The sequence below is a fragment of the Pelmatolapia mariae genome, linkage group LG1, assembly GCF_036321145.2.
Source record: "Pelmatolapia mariae isolate MD_Pm_ZW linkage group LG1, Pm_UMD_F_2, whole genome shotgun sequence".
Lineage (NCBI taxonomy): Eukaryota > Metazoa > Chordata > Actinopteri > Cichliformes > Cichlidae > Pelmatolapia > Pelmatolapia mariae.
Window position 1 is genome coordinate 22,454,495 of NC_086227.1, and position 22,028 is coordinate 22,476,522.

At 41.9% G+C, this 22,028-nt stretch overlaps 1 protein-coding gene across 3 annotated transcripts in view; it reads right to left on the reverse strand.

The window, feature by feature from the left end:
• The window catches only part of phlpp2 (PH domain and leucine rich repeat protein phosphatase 2), a 41,535-nt gene that overhangs the window by 11,701 nt on the left and 7,806 nt on the right, over window positions 1-22,028 (reverse strand). For 2 of the 3 annotated variants that reach the window (XM_063475669.1, XM_063475655.1), the window contains exons 4-12: window positions 14,935-15,125; window positions 13,735-13,860; window positions 8,744-8,898; window positions 6,276-6,422; window positions 5,625-5,855; window positions 1,998-2,200; window positions 1,779-1,839; window positions 1,026-1,121; window positions 330-488 (exon numbers count right to left, since the gene is read on the reverse strand). In XM_063475669.1, coding sequence (XP_063331739.1) covers window positions 330-488; window positions 1,026-1,121; window positions 1,779-1,839; window positions 1,998-2,200; window positions 5,625-5,855; window positions 6,276-6,422; window positions 8,744-8,898; window positions 13,735-13,860; window positions 14,935-15,125 — 1,369 coding nt within the window. The remainder of the gene's footprint in view (window positions 1-329; window positions 489-1,025; window positions 1,122-1,778; window positions 1,840-1,997; window positions 2,201-5,624; window positions 5,856-6,275; window positions 6,423-8,743; window positions 8,899-13,734; window positions 13,861-14,934; window positions 15,126-22,028) is intronic. The other variant, XM_063475662.1, reaches the window with a different exon arrangement.

The window sequence follows — 22,028 nt, forward strand, 5'->3', positions numbered from 1 at the left end:
TAGAGACAGTAAAGTGCATTAGACCATTTGAACTGCTAATGGGTGTTAAAAGATTTACCACACAGGAAACAGGAGAGAAAATGAATCTCCAGTTATGGCGTGGAATGCTCCACTGATCTTGACCACAATCTCTTCCTATAATCTCCACTTCATTCCCAAAACAATGAGCTGTAGTACAATGACTGTCCGCTGCAACACAACAGGGAAGTCACTGCCAATAAAAGTTTCAAAGCAGACAAACCAGCTGATAAAGGAAACAAATGATAACACGAAAAAGTCAAAAAGGCCACTGAAAAAATAAAAGAGAGAGTACAGAGATTCAGACTTACTTTAAGGCCTTCAGAAACAGACTCTCTGGAAGCTCAGCTAGCATGTTGTGCTGGAGGTCCAGGGCTTCCAGAGGGACATGGTCAAGGAGTTCAGGCACTCTTTGCAAGCGATTGTACCCCGTCAGCAGCTTCCTCAAACTCAAGCTGTTAAGCAGTCTGCTGGAGGCCAGAAGACACATCACAGAGCAAGATCAGGACAAGAAAAGGCACTTATGAAACTTTGCGGGTGGTGAGTAGCCCTCACCAATCTATCAGTGACCTACTGACCTACAGTTTACCTGCCCATACAAACTAGCACAATAGCTTTTCCCCCAGATACCAGCAACAAAGTTATGAGTGCGTACAGAAGACAGGGGAGCCGAATCCAGTTTTCAAAAGTCTTTTCTGATTCATTCACTGTTGCCTGATACAAATACTAGAGCCTGGCAGTGAATGAGGGTACTCTGAGCCAGGCACTATAAGATGGCCACGTTTTAATGTAGCAGCCAAAACACACAGACACAAGAAAACCTCACACCACATTTTCACTACTGTAAAAACTGGTCTTTATCTGCACCAACTGGCATTTATGCGAGTAGTTAGAAAGAATGTGTGACATCGTATCTTATTATTATGGATTTTAGGCAGCTGTTTATTAAACGACAGGCGGAATAAATTCAATTTATGCAAAAATGTTAAAAAAAAAAAGTTCATAACCTGGAAGGAAGCTCCGACAGGAGGTTACGTGTAATGTCCAGCATCTCAATTTTTCTGCAGTCACACACCCAGTCTGGAAGATACTCCAAGAGGTTCCTGTCTCAACACACACACACACACACAGACACACACACACGAACTGAGCAGTTGGTCAGGCCAAACCGATATTCTCCAGGGCCATTTAGCCCTGCAAATGATCTGTACTTTAACAAAAACAATTAGTGCGTGCAGTTGGGGATAGATGTTTGGTAGAAAGAAATTGTGCAGATGTTTCTCACACTGGCAAAAACACAAGACAGCTTATTTAACCACTGGCCTATTTCAAAGATTGAAAGGTTCGTGACCTTAAAAGAGATTTCTCAGATTTGCGCATCTTTTACTCATTCATCTACCCAGCTATTATTTAATCCCTACAGGCAAAGTGACTCTAACAGCTGAAAGGATGAGAATATACTGCAAAGGGGCTTCAGCTGCCTTTGCCGACATGATAAAAAAAAACAAAGCGATGATTACAATTCCTCCAAGTCCCATAAATTTTCCATAAATATTGTAAGTCCAAATCCTATAACAGTTAAATAAGTACACAGAATATCTGTTTTGAGGTTGTTGGGTGATAATGATCTATTTCAGTATTCATGTTGATTTACAACTACATAAACTGAGCAGAACTAGATTAATGAGCACAAAGACAAAGATACTATTTTTAGACATCAGCATCTCTGTAGCCACTTCTTATTCCCAGCCAGAACTCACTGTGATAGGTCCATGTGCGTCAGCTGGTTAGGGACTGGATAGATGTTGACTGTTGTAAGGCCTGTAGGCAGATAAAGGCAGCAATCATCAACCAAACATCTGGACCATTCCTATGTGCACTTACATGATGCATGTAACAGTGGAGGGAAGGGCAGGAACATACAGACAAATAGCCAGTGATGCATTAATAGCAGCTACTTGACGCTCTATTTGACTCACGGTTGCTGCTGGCATGAAGCATGCGCAGTGTGAAACCGCTGAGTGTGAGTGTCCCCAGCTGGTTGCGTTGGCAGTGCAGAGTCTCCAGGTTGCACACAGAGCTGAGGTCTAGCGATTCTAAGCAGTTGTCCCGCAAGTCCAGCTGGGTCACCTGGCTCACTACCTCTAGATTCTCACTTTTCACCCACCGCAATCCATTCAGCCTATATTTAACAGAGAGAACAGAGCACAGGAAAAAAAAGGATTTTGTATGCAAGTGGCATGATTTTTAGGGCTGTCCCAAATCAGTTTATCTTTTAAAATATCATATCACAACATTTGATGCCGGTAATAGATTTAAAAACACCTTCCTCACATAGTGAAACGAAAAGGAAATGCATTCTGATTTCAGGAGTGCACTGTACATCACTGTACTCAGATACATGCTCTTTAGTATCTCATCCATCTTTCATGAGAGCTGCCAGCACAAATTCACCACAGATGCACCTTGGTCCTTATAAATATAGCCTGCAAACCACAACTTAACTCACAAGGTTGAGAAATTATCTTGCTGTGGTTGGAGGAATGGTTGCCGGCTTAATCTTCGCACCACAAGAAAAATTAGCATGTTTTCTTATCCCAGTTTACCAGCCATGGAGGTCCCCTTGAGCAAGACACCCCACTTGTACGGTGCAGAGTTCTTTCTCACTGTGCTGCCTTGTATAATCATCCCTCTGTTTTCATATAGTCGTGTTTTTCTCTTTGCCCTTTGTCAGTCTCTTGTGCCTTCTATCTTTCCATATTCTTTTTTTTTTTTTAATTCCTCTGGACTTTGTGTTTTCTTGTTTTTGCTTTTGGTCAATAAAGGCTCATTTTGTTTTCTGCCTCGTCAGGCTCTGCATCTTGCAGTCAGGTCCTCTCTTTGCCATCCCTCCATATGACATATTGTTTATTTGTGAACTGCTTAGAGGCCGGCATATGCAGAGTGGAACAATGTCAGGATAATCAATTCAGGACACTGTCAGAAGTTTTCCTTACTCACATACTACAGTATATCACACAGCAGGAGATAGTTTACTTCAAATGCGTCCTGTTGGAAATGAACTGCGCTTCCAGGATAGAGCATGCAGGAGGTAGGACACATGACACCCACTCACTCGCTTAAATTTATTTGACAATTTCCTGTCCTATCCTCACGCAGGCTCAGTCAGCCATGTGATAGGGAGCTGGCAGGTTAAAGGCCACTTAATGTCAGATCCAACTATGTTGATGATTTGTGTTCTCACATTCACAGTACAGGTACAGTGTCATGAAAAGTACCCCCCCTCCCCCCTTCCTTATTGCTTAGTTTTTTTAATATTTGCCACACCTACATGTTTCAGATCATCAAACAAATTGTAATATCAGATAAAGATAACCCAAGTAAATACAAAGTGCAGTTTTTGAATTAAGATTTCAGATATTAAGGGGAAAAAACTATCCAAACCTACCTCACCCTCTGTGAAAAGTAACAAGCATTGAATCATGAATTAAGTGTCATTAACATGATTTTCAAAAGATTTTTCTTCAATAGAGTGATTTCTTGATTTCAGACTTCCTGTCTGAGAAGTAGTAGGCTAAAACACCTTAAAAAGCAACATATCATACCATGATGTAAAAATACAGCTTAGATACAATTCAGTGACATTTATCAGTCTGGAATGTGTTTTAAAGCCATTTTTAAGGGTTTGGGATTCCAGTGAACCACAGTAAATGGTAAATGGCCTGTATTTGTATAGCGCTTTTCTAGTCCCTAAGGACCCCAAAGCGCTTTACACAACCTGTCATCCACCCATTCATACACACATTCACACACTGGTGATGGCAAGCTACATTGTAGCCACAGCCACCCTGGGGCGCACTGACAGAGGCGAGGCTGCCGGACACTGGCGCCACCGGGCCCTCTGACCACTACCAGTAGGCAACGGGTGAAGTGTCTTGCCCAAGGACACAACGACCAAGACTGTCCAAGCCGGGGCTCGAACCGGCAACCTTCCGATCACAAGGCGAACTCCCAACTCTTGAGCCACGATCGCCCCGCAGTAAGAGCAATTATCCACAAATAGAGAAAACTTGAAAGAGAGATAAACCTTTTCAGGAGTGGCCGGCCTACCAAAATTTGCATATCGACGACCCATCCAGGTGGTCACGAAAGAGCCGGAAACAACATCTACAGAACTGCAGGTGGCACTTACCTCGGTTAAGGTCAGAGTCCACGCTTAAACAATAAGAAAGGGACTGGGCAAAACTGCCACCTAAAAACTACACAAAGATTCGGTCTTTGGTCTCACATTTGACAAAAAACATCTTGATGATCCCCAAGACGTTTGGGAAAATATTCTGTGGACTAACGAGAGAAAAGCAGAACTTTTTGGAAGGTTTGAGTCCCGTTACATCTGGCATAAAACTTCTCACAGTGTAGCCAGATGGGTTACTCTCCCCGCTCCAACACTCTCTGTCTCTCTCCCTCTCTCTCCCTGCCGATCCGGGTTGCTCCTTTGCCTTTTCTCTGAGCGTGATATCAGGCACCAGGGAATTTTTGCGATAACCCGGGCAGCTTTGATCACGTTCTGCAACAGTTACAGGTACTCTAATCTGTGTGTTTGTCCTCCTCTATCCTATCTACCCTACTGGATTAACCACCATGCCACAACAGCATTTTATAAAAAGAACATCATACCAACAGTGAAACATGGTGGTGGTTGCAACTCTAACTCTGAATGACTCAAAAAAAAGAAAGAAAATCAAGGATTGGTGGGGTGGTCTAGTCAAAGTCTGTTTGAGATGATTTAAATGTATATGAGATGCTTTTACAGGACCGTAAAAAGGCCGTCTGTGGTCAAAAACCCTTCAGTGTGGCTGAATTAAAACAATTCTGCAAAGAAGAGTGGACCAAAATTCCTGTACAGCAATATGAAAGATTAATTGCCACCTACTGCAAATGCTTGGCTGCAGTTCTTGCTGCCAAGAGTGACACAACCAGTTATTAGGTTTAGGGGGCAATTAGTGTTTCACATAAGGTCGAGTAGGTTTGTTTGGCTTGTTTCCCCTAATAACGAAAATCTTAATTTAAAAACTACATTTTGCATTTACTCGGGTTACATTTGTGTATTAATGAAATATGACATGTATGCAAAACAACTAAGAAATCAGGGAGGGAGCAAATATTTTCTTCAGGGCACTGCACGTCTAAAAACGTTTAGTGCTGCAGTGCAGTGAAAAGTGCAATTCTGGACAGCTCCCTGGTGTTAAATTGGACACTGCATTTATTCAGAGGAAATGTGCCATCTATGAACATTTGTTAAATAAATAGGTAAGGCTTAGGTGAATGCAGCCCTGGCTGAAGTTCAGGACATTTAATGGAGAAAGAGACAAAAGAGGAACTTGTAGATAATTGGCAGCACAGAATTATTCTCCACCTGCCACCTCTCTTCGTAGGCATTGAACGAATGACAGTCATCTTTTAAATATTATATCCTGATCCAGCATTATTCTATTCAATAACATATGGCTGAGCAGAAGACCAAGCAGAGAAGGATAAGACAGAGTGAGATGAGTCAAAGGGAAGCACAGATGCTGAGAGCTGTTTGTTCCTCACTGGCCTCTTACCGGAGGTCAATGTTTTTCAGGTGGCTCATTCTGACCAGAGTGCACAAATCCAGACTCTCCACTCTGTTCCCAGCCATAGCCAGCTTGTCAACTGCACTCAATCTCTCCAGCACAGCAGGGACGTGAGAGAAGCTGTTAAAGGAAAGCCCCAGGCTGTTGAGCTGAAACAGGCCACCCATCTCATCAGGCAGGGAGCTGAGGTGGTTTCCATCCAAAGACAGCGTCTGCAGGCTAAGAGAAGAAAGGGACAAAACAGGCCTTTGCTTTCTTTTACTTTAGAGAGCGGACAAAATATCTGCTCACAACAATTTGTATTTGTATCCATTATCTATCGCACAGCGTCCTAGGAAATGCTGCATGATTTAGCTTTATTTTATCAGAGTGCATAACAAAATGTTCTGTCCTTTTCACCTCCCTTATTCCCTCATTATGTGTATAGTGGATTAAAATTACAAACCACAATGGCGACTGGCAAAAAATAATTATTGCATCCTTCTGAAAAATGTAATTTAATGCGCCTTTTATTTATTTTGCAACTCTGACATCTAACTGACATTTCTAACATCTTTTGTCTGTGCTGCTATTAACTGATATCTCAACAAAGTGTACCTATGCAATGTACGCACTGTGTGCACTAGACGTGTGCCAAACCTTTGAAGGTTGCCTATCTGTACAGGGATGGCGTGGAGACTGTTACAGGAGAGGTTGAGTTCAGTTAGGGTGAGGATCTCGCACACACACTCGGGGAACACACCCAGACGGTTATGAGATAAGTTCAGGCTCTTCAGCTGAGAAAACCTGACAAAAGAAAAAACTGAATGTGAAGTCTACAGGCTCACTTTGTTTACGATCTACATTATCTGCATTTGCAAAAAAATAGTATATCAGGACTGAACACCACCAAGACCATCAAACTGTGTTTGAATTCATCACTGTCATGTATCACAGACATACTGCTCTCAAAAAAGTTTAAACTGGTCGATATAAAAAAGAACACAGATGGGCTTTATGTCTCGAACAAAACAGCAATCAAATCATGCAAGTTAAAGTACGAGAGGTAAATGTTTATTTGTGGTTCTGCTTTTGTCATTGTTGTTGCCTTCAGTGGATGACTGGTTCAGCACACTGTGGTGAAAGAGCAGTAAAAATAGTTTAAATCCATGTTGTCCACCCTCCAGCAGAGGCTGAACAGCACTTCTCAATATTCTGGTGAACATTGTTGGACGTGTGCTGCACGGTGGGAGTTCTGTAATATTTTGTAATGCTGCCTCAGGCTTCACCATGTTATGCCTGTGGCAGGCAACAAAGAACAGTATTCATAACTGATAGGAGTGATTTAAATACACACACATATATGTATTTAAATCACTCCTATCAGTTCCCTGATATTAACAGTTGATATCTCAGTTTAGAGTGGCCAGGCCTGCTTTGCATACAACACATAAATGTGATTTTCATTTCCCTCTTCATGTGCATTTGTTGATTAAAACATGTAATCACACCCCTGTGGTCACAACTAGAAATTCCAAAAAGAACAGCATCAATATGTGCACATCTGCGTCACATGTGATACACAAAGTTATATCTTGATTACTAATTTTCACCTCCCATTTTGCACCCCAGATGCTGGGAGTGTTGTCATGAGTCACAACACTATTCACATGTAATATTCTTCTCCTTCTTCTTTCAGCTGCCGCTTTTAAGGCTTGCTACAGCAGATCATCTAGCGCTATCTCACCTTATCCCTAGCGTCCTCTCCTATCGCACCAACCCTATGAATGTCCTTCTTCACTACATTCATGAACTTCCTCTGTGCTCTTCTGCTTTTCCTCCTGCCTGGCAGCTCCATCTTCAGTTTCCTTTGTCCAGTGTATCCACTATCCATCCTCTGCACATGTCCAAACAATCTCAGGATTGACTCTTTAACTTCATCTTTAAACTTTTCAATCTGAGCTTTCCCTCTGATATATTCATTTCCAGTCTCTGCCATCTTCAACTCCACCTCAGTCTGTGCAACGGTTTCTAAACTGTATATCACAGCAGGTGTCACTACGGCGTTGTACATCATCCTTTTCACTCTTGCTACTATCCTTCTGTCACTAATCACAGCTGACGCTCGTCTCCACCCACTCCACCCTGCCTGCAGTTACTTCTTATCCTCTCTTCTGTACTGTCCATAGCTTTGGATCTTTGACCCCATCTCTCTCACACATGTATTCTGTCTTGCGTCTATTGACTTTCATTCCTCTTCTCTCCAGAGCTTAACTCCACCTCTCCAGGCTCTCTTCCACCTGCTCTCTGCAGTTACGTCTGCGAACATCATAGTCCACAGAGACTCCTGCCTGACCTCATCTGTCAGCCTGTCCACCACAATTGCTCACCTACTTTATTCTAAAGACAACATTAAGAAGAGCAGTGAAAGAGAAACCAGTCTTCTTAGTAAGCTGCAGAAAAGAATCATTTTATAACAGCATGCATTCAGTACACTAACACCCATTCAACCAGGCATTCAACAGAAACTAAAGCAGGTTGAGTCACAATTTATAGCAATGTGCTAATGACCTCAGCTTGTTTAAACAGGCTCAGCTCCAAGGAGCAAGGACATACAACTAAATTCATGTCCTATGTAATGAAAGCCACACATACGGAGCCAGAGATATGACATAAATGAGTGGGGATCATTAAATGTGTGATAACAAAGAGATGTACAACATATGCTCACAGTAACACTGAAACAGCAGACTAACTGGAAAATAACTAGAGTGAAAAACATAGTAATCAATGAATTATTATTAAAATTTAAAAAAGACTATCTAATAAAGCACATAATTAGTGAACAAACAAAATATTTTGTGATAATTTTAAATAACTAATTTCCATCCTAAAAAGTAACGAAGTGACGGCGACTGTCAAGTTTAAAAGGTTTGACTGATAAAAGCTTTCCAAAGCCCCGGCCATCAAAATAACAAGCACTGGCGATTCATCTCAGTGGCCAAGGCATAGTTCAGCGAGACAGATACTTAGCACCATACGGATATGATAGTGTGCTCTCCAGCCACAGGACGATGTAATACCATCTCTTTCTTGCAAAGATGTTTCAATTGATTTCATGTGGTTACCTGGGGAGGTTGAGCAGGCCTCCAGGTCCCTGCAGGCTCATGAAGTTGTGTCGCAAGTTGAGATGGGTAATGTCCTGACTGTAAAACAGATATTCAGGCACTGCTTCCAGACTGTAACAGGACAAGTCCACTAGGCTTACCGTCTGAGACACCACCTAAACACACATGCAGACACAAGCAGACTGAGTTAACACCGAGTTTAAAAAACAGAAACCTGCCTACAATTCATGTACCTAAAGAATCACTCTTACATGCAAACTTGGCTATGTCGAATATTTTTACATTAAAATAAATATGACATGGTGCAACCACAACTACAACGGTCAGGCAACATTTCTAAAACTGAGAGCTACGAGCTCACATCTGATGATTCATTTTAGAACAACATATTAGCTACGTGTTTGTCGTCTATTTAAAAGTCAACGGTCAAGTAGTAAGTTGTGCTCAGCTTTATGATATATGACAAAAACTGAGTTCCACTGACTTCCTTATCGGCACTACCGAGCTGCCTCATCAAGAATTAACTCAGATAGACAGTTTCCCACATTCCAGTACAAGAAGTTTCTAGGAAAGCGACAGTTAAAACAGTAACAGAATAACCAGTTAAAGTCAGATCTTATTAACCAAAAGCATGATGATTTGCATTGTGCTGCCAGTATGTTAGGTACAGCTTATGCATTGGATGTCAAAATGCCTTTATATCACGGGGCAAATACAGCCCACAGACCAGTGAAACTCCCCTTTCTGTCACTGTACAGATGTTTAACTGCAAATTTAATCCTAGGGTTATCTTAGTATTAAAAAAGTCATGTAAGTACAACAGCATGTCGTTTTTCTACACGATAGGAAGACGCTGCTGTAGTAAATGAAGAAAGTAATCTGTCAGCATGACTGTTTGGGCTTTAACTATAAAAAATAATTGTGAATAATTACAGAAAGGTTCTGGGAGCTCGATGCCGAGACTGTCCTGTAGGTTCTATAAAACTTAGCAAAAAATGTCAGTTTTTGTTTTTCTCTTTCTAACTTTGGACACACTGTAATAAAAACAAACAAATTAAAAAAAGAGAAAAAAAACAAGAACTTTTCTGTCATTTAAATCTTTCCATTACTTATCTATTACTTAATTGGTGTAATATAAATGTCCATGGGGGAGGTCTGGGGGACATTTTCCAAAGCAATTCAGATACCTTACAGTTGACACCTCTGGCTTATGCTGTCTATATAACAGCCCTGTCTTAAAGCCTACCATCATCATGGTTATCTTTTTTTTTTTTTTCTGGAAACTGATCGTCATGCGTGTGTGTGTTTGTGTGAGGTTTGAGTTTGTTCTTTGATTCTTTACTCGTTCCTTTAAATTTATGAAGTGTTTATATTCAAGTTTTGTAATAGTTAGCCCTGAAATCTGCATTCTCTAGTGCAGTGGTTCCCAAACTTTTTTTGCTGGGCCCCCTTTGCTTGCAAGAAAAATGTTCGCCCCCCCCCCAGCACGCGCGCACGCACACATCCTCCAACCACACACACCCATATTTTGCTCCATTGCGGTTTATTTCACACCTCAAACATTTAGTAAAAAATTAAGCAAATACGAGTAATCTGCAATAAATTACAGGTAGTAATAAAATAAACTACTAACTCTTTCACGCTACATCCACACCTACAAGGGGATTTTTGGAAACGCAGCTGTTTCGTTCACACGTAAACGGCGTTTCGAATCACCGAAAACGGAGATTTTTTAAAACTCCTTTTTTGCGTTTACGGTGGACGAGGAATACAGAGTTCATCACGCAACGTCAAAGGTGCCTTTTTTCACGTCACGCTGTGCGCCACGTTATTGTTTACATGAGATGAATTGCAGAATGGCAGATAGAGACACAATACTGTTAATCTGACTGTCTGCAGGTTTTACAGGCTTACATATACACACGCAGTTACTGTCCCTCCATTTAGAAAGGCAGAGGCGTCACAGTGTAATTATTTTACGTGTAGTTGTTTTTTTTTCATGTGTAATAATATTCAACATTGCTATCAATACATTTTTCAAAAAATGTCTCTCTGTGCAAAATGGGTTCAAAAACATAAACAGCTGTGGGATACTGTTGTCCTTGATTTGGAGAGCCCAGCGCTGCTCCCGACACAGGGAAAACCAATTCTGCAGGGGAGACCTACCTCAGCACTTGTGCAGGTGAAGCCAAAGGGAAGATATGCTTCACCATATTTTCTAGTCTTTGGCTTAGAATGAAGTTGGTTTGGAAACATATTCAGCGATGCTTCATCTCCTGCTTTGCGTTTCTGCGGCGCCAGTGCTAGCAGTGTCCAAGCGTTTTGTTTCCCCCCCTCTTTCATGCCGCGCCCCCCCTGCAATGGCTCTGCGCCCCCCCTAGGGGGCGGGCCCCACACTTTGGGAAGGTCTGCTCTAGTGCATCCGAGTTTGTTATTTCTATTTCTTCATTATGTGAGTGCCCCTTTCATGCCCAGTCTGTCCCGGTCTTGTCTCTGTGTTTTGTTATCCTTTCTGCCTCCCCGGTCACATCCCCGTGTCTGTCTGATCTCACTGCGTTTTGTCTGCATTCCCTGTCTTGTCTAATTAATACTTGTCTATAGTCCTGTCCCCATGTTTATCCCTTACTGTTAATGTCTGATTACGTGTCCTAGTCTGAGTCTTAGTGTGTGTTTCTTCCTGTTTTATTTTGATAGTCACCTGTCCTGCGTGAGAGACGGTTCAGGTTTGCCTTCCCTGTCTCGTTAGTTTTGATTGAGTTCAGCTATGTTCCCATGTGCGTCCACTTCCCTGAATCACCCTCCTCTGTACACATTGTTTGCTTCTCCCTCATTGTAGGTGAAATCGTCTGCCTGTCAGTTCATATTATGTCCTGTTATTGTTTAGTTTTGTATTTGCCTTTTGGTTTTTTTGCAACAAAGCTCTGATTTTGAGTTTAGTTCCATTTGCTGACTCCTACATTCTGGGTCCACGCTCCGTTGACCACACACCTGCTCACATGACAGCGATTTTATAGAGTTGCTGATGCCTTGTGATCCTGTCCAGTTTGTAGTGCTGTTGTGAAACTTTTTCCACATAAATTTTAAGCACCAGGGAGGGTGTGATTGCATCTAGAGTTGGGATTTTACTGCTGTTTGTCACTGGATTTTTTTTCCTCACAGACCTGGGAGACTATAGTTTACATGCTGGCCATCAGTCCAGGCTATGTAGCAGTGCTAAGTCAGTCTACTCTGACAATCATCTCCCCCATTAGCTCCAGAGCTGCACACTGTGCAGCTACGCAGAAAATGGGATGGCTGCTCAGTCAAGCATGGCATCATGTCACTGGCTGATAAAGACGAAACTGCTCTTCTCCCACAAAACAACTCACAAGACAGACGCCCTCTGTTCCTTAAAAAAAAATAAATCAGTGATGCGACACTCTGAGATTGAATGGGAAGGTCGGGACAGATTTTGCTGTTTTAAATTATTTGCTTTGCAATTAAACACTGAAACGATGAAACACAGCAAAGAAATGTCAGTTTAGGTACGATGGGTGGTTCAGTCCTTAATCAACGTGACACAAAATTTCCTGCAAAGCTGAGAAACTGGAGCACTTGGGCCACTAGCACAGCTGATCACAGCTTGAGTTACAACATCACAGTTTAATATTTCATTGAGATTCTGTAAAATGTGTTAATGGCATCTATAAAAGTAAAAGCCATTTCTTGAGAAATATCTAGTCCAGTCAGGCTGGACTTGATTAAAATCTCCACAGACTTGGACATTACTTTTGAGTGACTAAAAGTGCATTTTAGCTGCTATGTTATCAGTTTTGATATTTCATTTGATATATATATACATACATACATAAAGCCTGGAGGGTTATTGCTTAAGACGACTTGTAAAAAATTAGAAGAAAGTCTGTCTCTTTGGAACCAAAATATAAAGAAATGTTCTTCAAATAGCTAAACGCTCAACAATCGAAGTGCCTAAGATGATGCGAGTTTCTTTTGCAGCAATTAACATCTGACAAACACTGAATTGTCATTGTTAATGTGATTGTTGTAAAATGCAACTCGTCTATGTTGCTTTTTTTTTTTACAGTCTGACTTCCAAGATATCCAGAAGTGCTAATTAAGAAAGCACAAATGCACTCCCTGACTCTGTTAGCCTCATACACAGACACGGGCTTCTGATTTAAGCGATGTAGCATAAACGTCGGCCCAAATCCACCAAAAACCTTCATCGGCCATCAACTGCAGTCTCCATAGAAACCTGTGGTCTAACACTCAGCTAAAATACAGTTCGCTAACAGGCTCCTCTAACCCAGTAATCCATACCACCGTGAAAGAAAGAGATCTTGGACTTAGCATGAATCTGCAGCTAATTGGATTTTCTTTATTTCTGTTGGCTTTCTCCTTCCATGGCTAATTGTATGCTGGCTCAGCCTCTGTGGAGGCTCTCACAGAGGCTGTTCAGCTCCAAGAAGGAGACGCAGCACAACAGACATTAATTAGGATATTAGAGACAAAGCAGTCTGCGCAGTGCAGAGACAATGATTTTCTTTTAGAAGAGCTCATAGAAGTCTCTGAAAGGCCCATAGATTTATTGTATATCACACAAATACAAAAATACATTCATTTCACATCATCTGACTCACAGATATTCTGATTTAAGTTTTAAAAAAACACAGGAGATACTGATTTAATTGATTTAACACATCCCTTCCGGTTCTATATATCTATATATGTCCCCCCCTTCCCCCATTTGTTCTCATTTTCATGTCCCACCCTCCCTCTCCTTTTCTAATTCATTCACTTTTCATTAGTGTATGGGGATCTGCAAGGCCCGCCAGTCCCATCTGAGGTCTTCCCCAAACCGCAGCCTCAATTCATGTTCACGCCATCTGCAATTACCTACTAGAAATGCCGTCAAACCTAAAGTGAGGATGTGGTCCCAGCTAGTGAATGTTTAATGTACAGATAGTGACACACGCTCGCCTTTGACTTACTTTTGACGCCTGCCGGTGCCATCGCTGATAGTCTGCAAGTGTGTCAAAGTTGACAAAGTATGTCTGGGCCTGAGACCCGGCTGAGCTGAACATCAGACAGTGCTGCCTCCGCTTCACCTCCTCCACCTCAACACAAAGACAACACAGAGATGAGATCAGGATAAACACTGAACAGACAGATTTAATTTGTGGTGATTTTGTGTTTGTTTCTTTTAGTGTGGTTTTGTCTGCTACATTCAGTGATTCTGATTTTGACATTTCCAAAAATAAACCTTAGATAACATGTTTAAATCTGGTCAACTGGGATAAAACATTAGCTGGAGGCCACAAAGACTGCAGTGATAGCACAAAAACATTTAACTCTGTATTTCTGTGACACTGTTGGACTCATTCAGCACAACTGGAAAAAGAAAAGAAAAAGAAAACCTGGGACACACATTACCCACAATGCAACTCCAAGAGCAACACTGATTCTGCTATGCTAGTAGAGAATTCATTCAAGATCTAAAACTTGCCAATGTGGAAGTCCTTTAAATCCTGCATTCCTTCTAATGGCCAACAGGGGGAGATACTATGATTTCCAAAATATGCATGGTTGTGTAGAGGCTTATAGGAAAATGACCCTTTTTTGCTCACTTGATGCCAACCTCAGGAAAAAAAAAATTTTTCTGGTGAGTTCAGGGTCTTAGCGTCCATAACGAAGACATTATTAAAAGCTCAGAAGCAATACACAGTAGCAGGTGTGTGACTGACAAGTGTGTAGTGTCCTTCGGTTTTTCGAGCCGAGCCACCACTCACTCTACATTTTCAGTTTCAAACCACCAAGCTGCCAACCGATGATTTCCATCTTTTATATACAGTCTATGGTTTCACGTGGAGATACAGAGTGTGCCACTGAAGTTTTATCAGCTCAAACACAAACACACAGATTTTTTATGTATTTTGCGCTTTAGTGTGCAGCTTTGCTAATCTTTGAGAAAGAGGAGCTTGCATTCTCTGTTGGCTGAGGAGGAATAAACTGAAAACTCTTCATGACACAGTTCTGCAGGCATGTCATCTTTTTAACTTTATCCAGACGACCAACCCAGCTGTGTTGTTGAAGAGTGTTATCGCACAGCTTGGAGCATGTCCTCCGCCCTGGAGAAAGTGAAAGCTTACCGCCCTTTCAGGCTGTCCAAGCTCTAAACCCTGAACTCTCACCTTTCCCCCCACCAGGGGCAGGATGTGCATCTTCCCGGTGAGGCTGTCTTTCACAGAGGCCACGATCAAACAGGTGCCACAGAGAATAACCTGCCGCTCGGCCCACTTGTGCAGCTGAGTTTTGCCCTTCCTGACGCTGAACACGCCTTTCAGCAAGGTCCGCTCCTGCTGGTCCGCATTCACTGGACGCTCTGGGAGAGAAAGCCCACACAGAGATGTTAGTGCAGATCTGCAGCAATCGATCTAATGCAAATAAACCCAAAGCCACTGCTGAGATAAGCAAATTGAGCTAATTAATTGCAAATGTTTTGCAGTTACGCATTAGACAAAGGTTCCAGAAAATGAAGTCACATAAGTACTCGAAGGTCATTATGATATCACCTGTCCGTTAGTCAGCTCCACAGTATAGCTATTCCAAGAAATGGTCTTACATCAGTGCTTAGTATGGACACTGCCCTGTTATCTCATATGCTATTTGTACATCTGGGTAGCTCTTACTGAAAAATAATTCATTTGTTCTTCCACTAATCAGAAGAGAGTTTAAACTTTAAACTCCATTATTAAGCGTCTATTAAATTAAAGCCATATTAGAGCTCTTCTGTTCAGCTCAGTTGGAAAAGTTTCTCTCTACTCCCTGCTGCCATTCCAACATATAAGAGGCATCAGTCATATTGATGAATGAGTCAGGGTTTTGTCACATTTAACTCCACTCTGCTCAGTTTAATTATGCCAAGTCGCACTACAGGTAGTCTTAGCTGGCCATTGCTGAAGGATACATCAGACAGCAGTGCTGCCGTCTCTGCCAAGTACACTCAGGTTAATAGCAGGTCAAACAAGCACAGAGGAGACACTGCCTCAGCCTCCTGTCCTCTGTTGTTAAATTTTCCTCGAACCAACTTATGCTGCCTCCCACTCGGAGGCTCTCGTTGGCAATCTGCTTTCGCTCTCTCTCGCTCTCGCTTCACGTCTAACTTGTTTTCATTCTCCACCTCCCCTTCCGCTTCACAAGGGCATCTGAACGAAATGAGAGCCCCCTCATGTTTTTCTTCGCCAAGGAAAACTGATAATGAACAAGCCAAGTGCTTCTGACAACAAATTGGCTCGCTGGCAGATCAATAGCAGCTCCTGATCCTTGGGTGTCCCTCACTCAGAGAGAAAATTAGAGACACAAAAACCTCACGGGGTCGATGACGGGTACAATGGAGGTATCTAAAAGGGGGAAAACAGCTGGACTGTAGATAAGTGCTTTTTCTTGCCGCCTGTGGCAGGAAACTGTCGAGTCACGCTCTGCTTTAGTTACTCTATGTTCCCAGAGCTTCAGATTAAAACTCGCAATTAAGAAAAACATCATCCCTCTGCAGTGCACAAATCAGCTCGATACAAACTGACACAGACCGACAGGATGCCCTCACAGCCTTCGCAGCACATCACCAGAAACAACCACGCTCTATATCCGGCTTTGTTAAGGCCCATTTGTGGTAATTTCATGGCAAACCTTTATAAGAACACTGCATGCAGGATGGTAACACATACGTCCGTCTCTAGTCAAAGAGAGAATTCCAAAACACCCCTAAAACCAGGAAAATGTGGTTTCATCCCTGATAATATTGTCATCCCCTCACCATTTTCTTGTGTATCATCACATTTTTTTTCCCAAATCAAATTTTTCTCAGTAACACTAATCATCTGAAAAAGAATTATAATTATCTGTGGATCTGTGTGAGAATCATCGTGCTTGCTCGCTGCAAGAGTACATTGGGCTTACAAAGGAAAATCAAAGTGCCTTGATTAAATTAGTTAACTGCGGGAGTTATCAATGAGAAAAGCGCCCAAATTATGAATACAAATGTGCGCATTCATGGTGCGAGCGTGCAGGTGTCCAGGCATACACCTATTGCTTTTTTTCAGCTACTTGTTTCAAAGTCACAGCACTGTCCAAACGCAATATAAAACATCTCCTAGCCATAAAGAGCCAACTTCTAAAACAAACACACATGCTATCCCCAAAGGTCTGCGGGGCGATCAGTTGCTAAGGAAACAGGTTGTTCAAAATCAAAGTGTGAGTATGTAAGCCCTTATGATGTCTCCCTCCAAATCAATCCCATCCCTCTCACGACGAAAAAATGCTGACCGTTTCCCCGTGGCTCCAGAGGGGGTGGATGACACGGTCGTAACTTGTTGCGCAACACTGTTTTCTCAAGGAGCAGGGCTGCAGACAGCTGCCTTCAAACTAATCATCAACCGGTGTCAAACGTCCTCCGGGTGGGAGGCTGCCAAACCTCAGGGACAAGTGACAGACCAGAGAGTGGAATGTGTGATTTCTCAGAAGTGTGGCTGAGACCTTCGCACAGCAAATTTAGTGATATCTCACTTCAGATCCAATATGGAAAAGTGTTATATATGCATATAGAAAAGTTGCCAATATTAACACTGAATCTAAATTCTTTAAGGAATACGTTCATATCACAGTATGGCAAGCCCGATGAGTAAAGAGTCAAATTAATTTTCCACTGAAAAATAAAAATGGATAGATAAACAAAGGAATGAGGTGACAAACAGAAAGGAACAAAAGGGGAAGTGAGAGACACGAATGTATAATATAGAAGGTGATTTGATTATTAAAAAATATATATGAAAACAAGAGAGGAAGTCAGTTGAGGAACTAGAACGATCCAGAGAGCTATTTGGGGAAAACTGAAGCCAGTATGCACTTACAAGCCACTTAATTAGGTACACCTTTTCAACTACTAATTAAAAATCTCTAATCAGCAATGCAGGTAATTTACGCCTGCAGACATGATCAACACGACCTGTGAAGTCCAAACTTAGCATCAGAATGGGGAAGAAAGGTAATTTAAGCAACTTTGAACATGGCATGGTTGTTGGTGCCAGACGCGCTGCTCTGAGTATTTCAGAAACTGCTGATCTACTTGGATTTTCCCACACAACCATCTCTTTTACAGAGAATGATCTGAACAACAGAAAATATCCAGGAAGCAGCAGTTCTCAGTTCACACAGGCTCACCAGAACTGGACAACAGACGACTGGAAACACACAGAGTGCAGATCCTTAAAAGAGAATAAAACTGGAATATCTACATACTTATGAGCTGGTATTATTATTGGTTCTAGGAAACTGATGAACATTTATACTGTTCTCTAATGTTTTGTAGGCCTAATGATTAAAGAAGAAAGTAGCCTGTAGATGATTCATCACTGAAGGAAGGACAAGGGTCCAAACCAGGCAAAAGTGGCTGTTCTTTCCAAGGAGAAAAACTGTACCAGGAGTTTTAGTGTGTAGGTTCCTCATCTTGGTTCTTTCTATTGTTTTAAAATCAGTTTTTGTCCACATGTTGGATCATTTCAAGGCAACTGTTGAGCGCTCCGTCGAATACAATACTCCCTGTATCCCAGAGCTTTTTTGTCTTGCTCAAGATCGCATAGATTGCATTAGCATGCAGTAGGGGGTCAGTGGAGGCGGAAACACGGTCTGATTTGACTCAGAACAGCAAGCTCTTTTTGGCAGAAAATTCTAATTCAGCCCACCACACAGATACCTCCTCTAGGTGGTCTGTGTTTATCTCAATTTAAAATAACTGTTCTTTAAACTTTGAGCAAGAGTTTAACTCCTGACATCAAATATAGCAACTGTGCAGAAAACCAGTGGAAGACACACAGCTGAATGCTGCCTTTGAATACAGATGGCTTTAAAACAGAAGATTAAACTGGTGCTTCTCCCTCAGTAAGCCGTCTCTCTTAAAAACTCGCCATGAGTCTAGGATGACGGACATCTAGAGGTTTAAAATGGGAAAGAGAAAATCTTGGGAGGAACAGAACTTCATCTCAGAAACTGGCAGGAAACCATGGAGAGCTCTCTGCAGAGCTTTGTCGCTCGGGGCAAGTCTGTGCAAACTCGGATCTGAACAGAATTTAATTTTTTTCTTAAGCCTCAGTCCGACTGTTTCTCTTATTTTTGTCAGGGCAAACAATTTCTTCCCTTCTTTCACACCGCAAAATGTCTCAAACCTTCACACACCAGTTCACCGCTCCTGTCAACACAGCTCAGGACGTCCACAAACTTAATTTGGGTTTGAATTCCATCAGAAAGTCAGCATTTGTCAAACCAACAACTATAAGGTGAGCTTACTCTGATTCATTTCCCTGAGAAACAGATTTATTTCCCTCAGGTCTGATCCTGACAGTGGGCCTTACGTGAACTGTGGACAGCAGCTACAAGCCGCCTTTCTCAAAGACGTAAAAGATCACGCAGACAGAGGTGGAACACAGCCCGGGGCATGAACGCCAGAGCTTACAGCCAGCTTCATCTGCGCTGCAGCTGCACAGGCTGACACAAAGCTCCGCTGGCCCTCAGGTCTCTGCGGTTGTTTTCACTAGAAGTGTTTTTTATTAAGTCAGTATTTAGAAAAGTTTACTCCCCTGTCCATGTTTGTTTTAATTTCATCCATGCACCACAGCTGAAGGGTGTGCGTGGATGTGTGTGTGTGTACAGCGGGTGTGGAGAAAGAAGGTCCCAGATGAGTTTCCTGAACAAATAAGAGGAGAGTAAAGTTTAATAAATTACCTGCTGCATTGCACTTTGAACCTCTTTGGTGGCTTGAGAAAAAAAAATCAGGCTGTAAAGCGCTGTGGTTAGAAATGAAACTCACGTGGCAGTGCGTAGGTAGAAACGCACATGTATTCGCACCACTGTCTTATTATAGAAAGTCGGCATTCTCGTAACCATGATCCACCGTTTGTATGCCTGTGAGACAGTCTGAGATGAATACTTCTCACACTGTCCCACAGATTCTTTTGAATGATCTGAACAAGCCTGAAGACATAACTAATATCAAAAAAAGAGCAAACTCATAGAAACAATTTTACAAGGGCAGTTCAGCGAAACTCAACAGAACATCTTTTCTTTTATCAGTTTTCAGGAATCATTAAGAAGGTCATATGTGGATTATTCGAGGCTTCTGTGGAAAGATGTGCTGCTGAGGTCTTTACTGTGCCATTTTAATACCGTGAACATTATAAACAAAAGCCCACCTCCCCTGGTTTGTGATGATGATCCTGGGCTCATAAAACCAAAGCGATCTGCATGGCGAGACAATCCTTAATAAACGTGGTTTGGGGGGAGTTTCCATTACAAACGCTCTCAGATTCAGAGGCAGTAAGGTCCAGTAATGCAGACTGTGCAGAGCGTAGAGCTGGCACGCTCAGTGTACCACATTAGGTGGTCTTGTAGCAGCTGTAGTCTTTACTGATGGATCACAGTTTCACTCATCTGCTTAGTCAGATCATTACCACAATAACAGTTGTTAGGCAAACAGACACCTGGAGGAAGACTCTGAGAACACACAAGGCCATCGACGCTGTAACTTTTTTTTTGTTGTTGTTTGGTTTGTTTGGGTTTTTTTTAAACTTTTTGTCTTAACTTGAAAAAGGGTTTTGTGCATACTGCCTTAAAAATGTGAGTAAGTTGCTCTCGGCTTGATTTGATAAGTTAAAGTCCTCATGAGTTGAGACACTGTAAAGCTAGTTACAGTAAGGATGCAAGGAGAAATGAGAAATATAAATGGGGTCAACCATTCAAATCAACAGACAGTGCATGTTGGGGGGGGGGGAGAAGAGAGTCATGGCAGGGTGGTGTGGGTGGAGATAAGCATCAGGGGTGATTTTTGACAGAACGATAGCAGCAAGGGTGAAAGGGAAGTTTTACAAGGCGGTAGTGAGTGTTAAGATTTTTAATTTGGAGTGAGCAAAATGGACAAGATTAGAAATGAGTAGGTCAGGGAAACAGATCAGGTCGAGCAGCTTGGAGACAAAGTCAGAGAGGCAAGGCTGAGATTGACTGGACATGTGCAAATAAGGGATAGTGGATATACTGGATGAAGGATGCTGAAAATGGAGCTGCCATGCAGAAGGAAAAAGAAGAAGAGCACATAGATTCATGGGTGTGGTTAGGAAGGACATGCAGACGGCTGGTGTCACAGAGGAGGATGCTTGGCATTGGGTGAGATGGAGGCAGATGATCTGCTGTAGTGAGCCCTTAACGGAGCAGCCAAAAGAAGAAGAAAAAGAAAAAAAGAAGAAATTATTAAGTTAAGTTACATTAAGCCATTTAATTGAACCTGCACACTGTTCCAGACTTGATTTAAACAAGATAGCACCCTCTGTGCAAGTAGGAAAAATCATAGCTGCATTAATCTTTTAAGCATTTGGTGAATGATGACAAGTAGTTGCAACCACCAGGTATTCAAAAGGGGTTGCCCAATGCTTGAGGGCGTAGCACACTCAACCTTTGCACAACCCCTTTCGACTGCAAGACAGCTGAGAGAGGCAACCAATCTCCAGACAGACATGGTCTGACTCAGACTGACTGCCGTGACTGGCAAAGGCTGGCAAATAATTCCTGTCTACTTCATAAATGCAGATCTACTCGCAACACATTGCAACAGTCTGAGCCAATCAATGAGTACAACTCATCTCAGACACGTCATCATTTCTGTCTGATTGCCTTGTCGCTTGTCTTTATTGCCATCTTGACACAGCAAAGTCACAGCAACTGTGAGTGGTCCCCGCCTTTGAAGTAACCGTTTGCACTGCATATGGTTGCTCCAACCATATGCTGTGACTCCAACCAATGTTTTCCCTAGTGTGACTGTAACATAATGTGAACATATTAAAAGGTATACGGCAACTTTCCATCATGTCTTTCTTACAAAAAAAGGCAGAATCCCTGAAGAGTTTGAACTTTCTAGCAATGCATCATGGGAAGTATGCAAGTTTTGCCTTTTAGAACATAACTCTAATGAATTGAGTGAAATTTCCTGTGTTCACTCACTTAACTGCAGTGTAGTTTCCTGAAGTTAAAAGAAGTTAAAGTAAAAAACTAACATTTTCTTTACACTTTTCTAGATCACAAAGCGCTTCACAATAAAAATGCTACAGCACTAAAACAAAAAGTTACCTGAAAGTTTAACATTTTAAAAAGTTGACTTTTTAGCTAGTTGAAAAATTGGTGAAAAAAGTGGTTAATTTTAAATTACGTAAATTAGAAAAGATGAGTTGGTATGATTAAATCTCTGCAC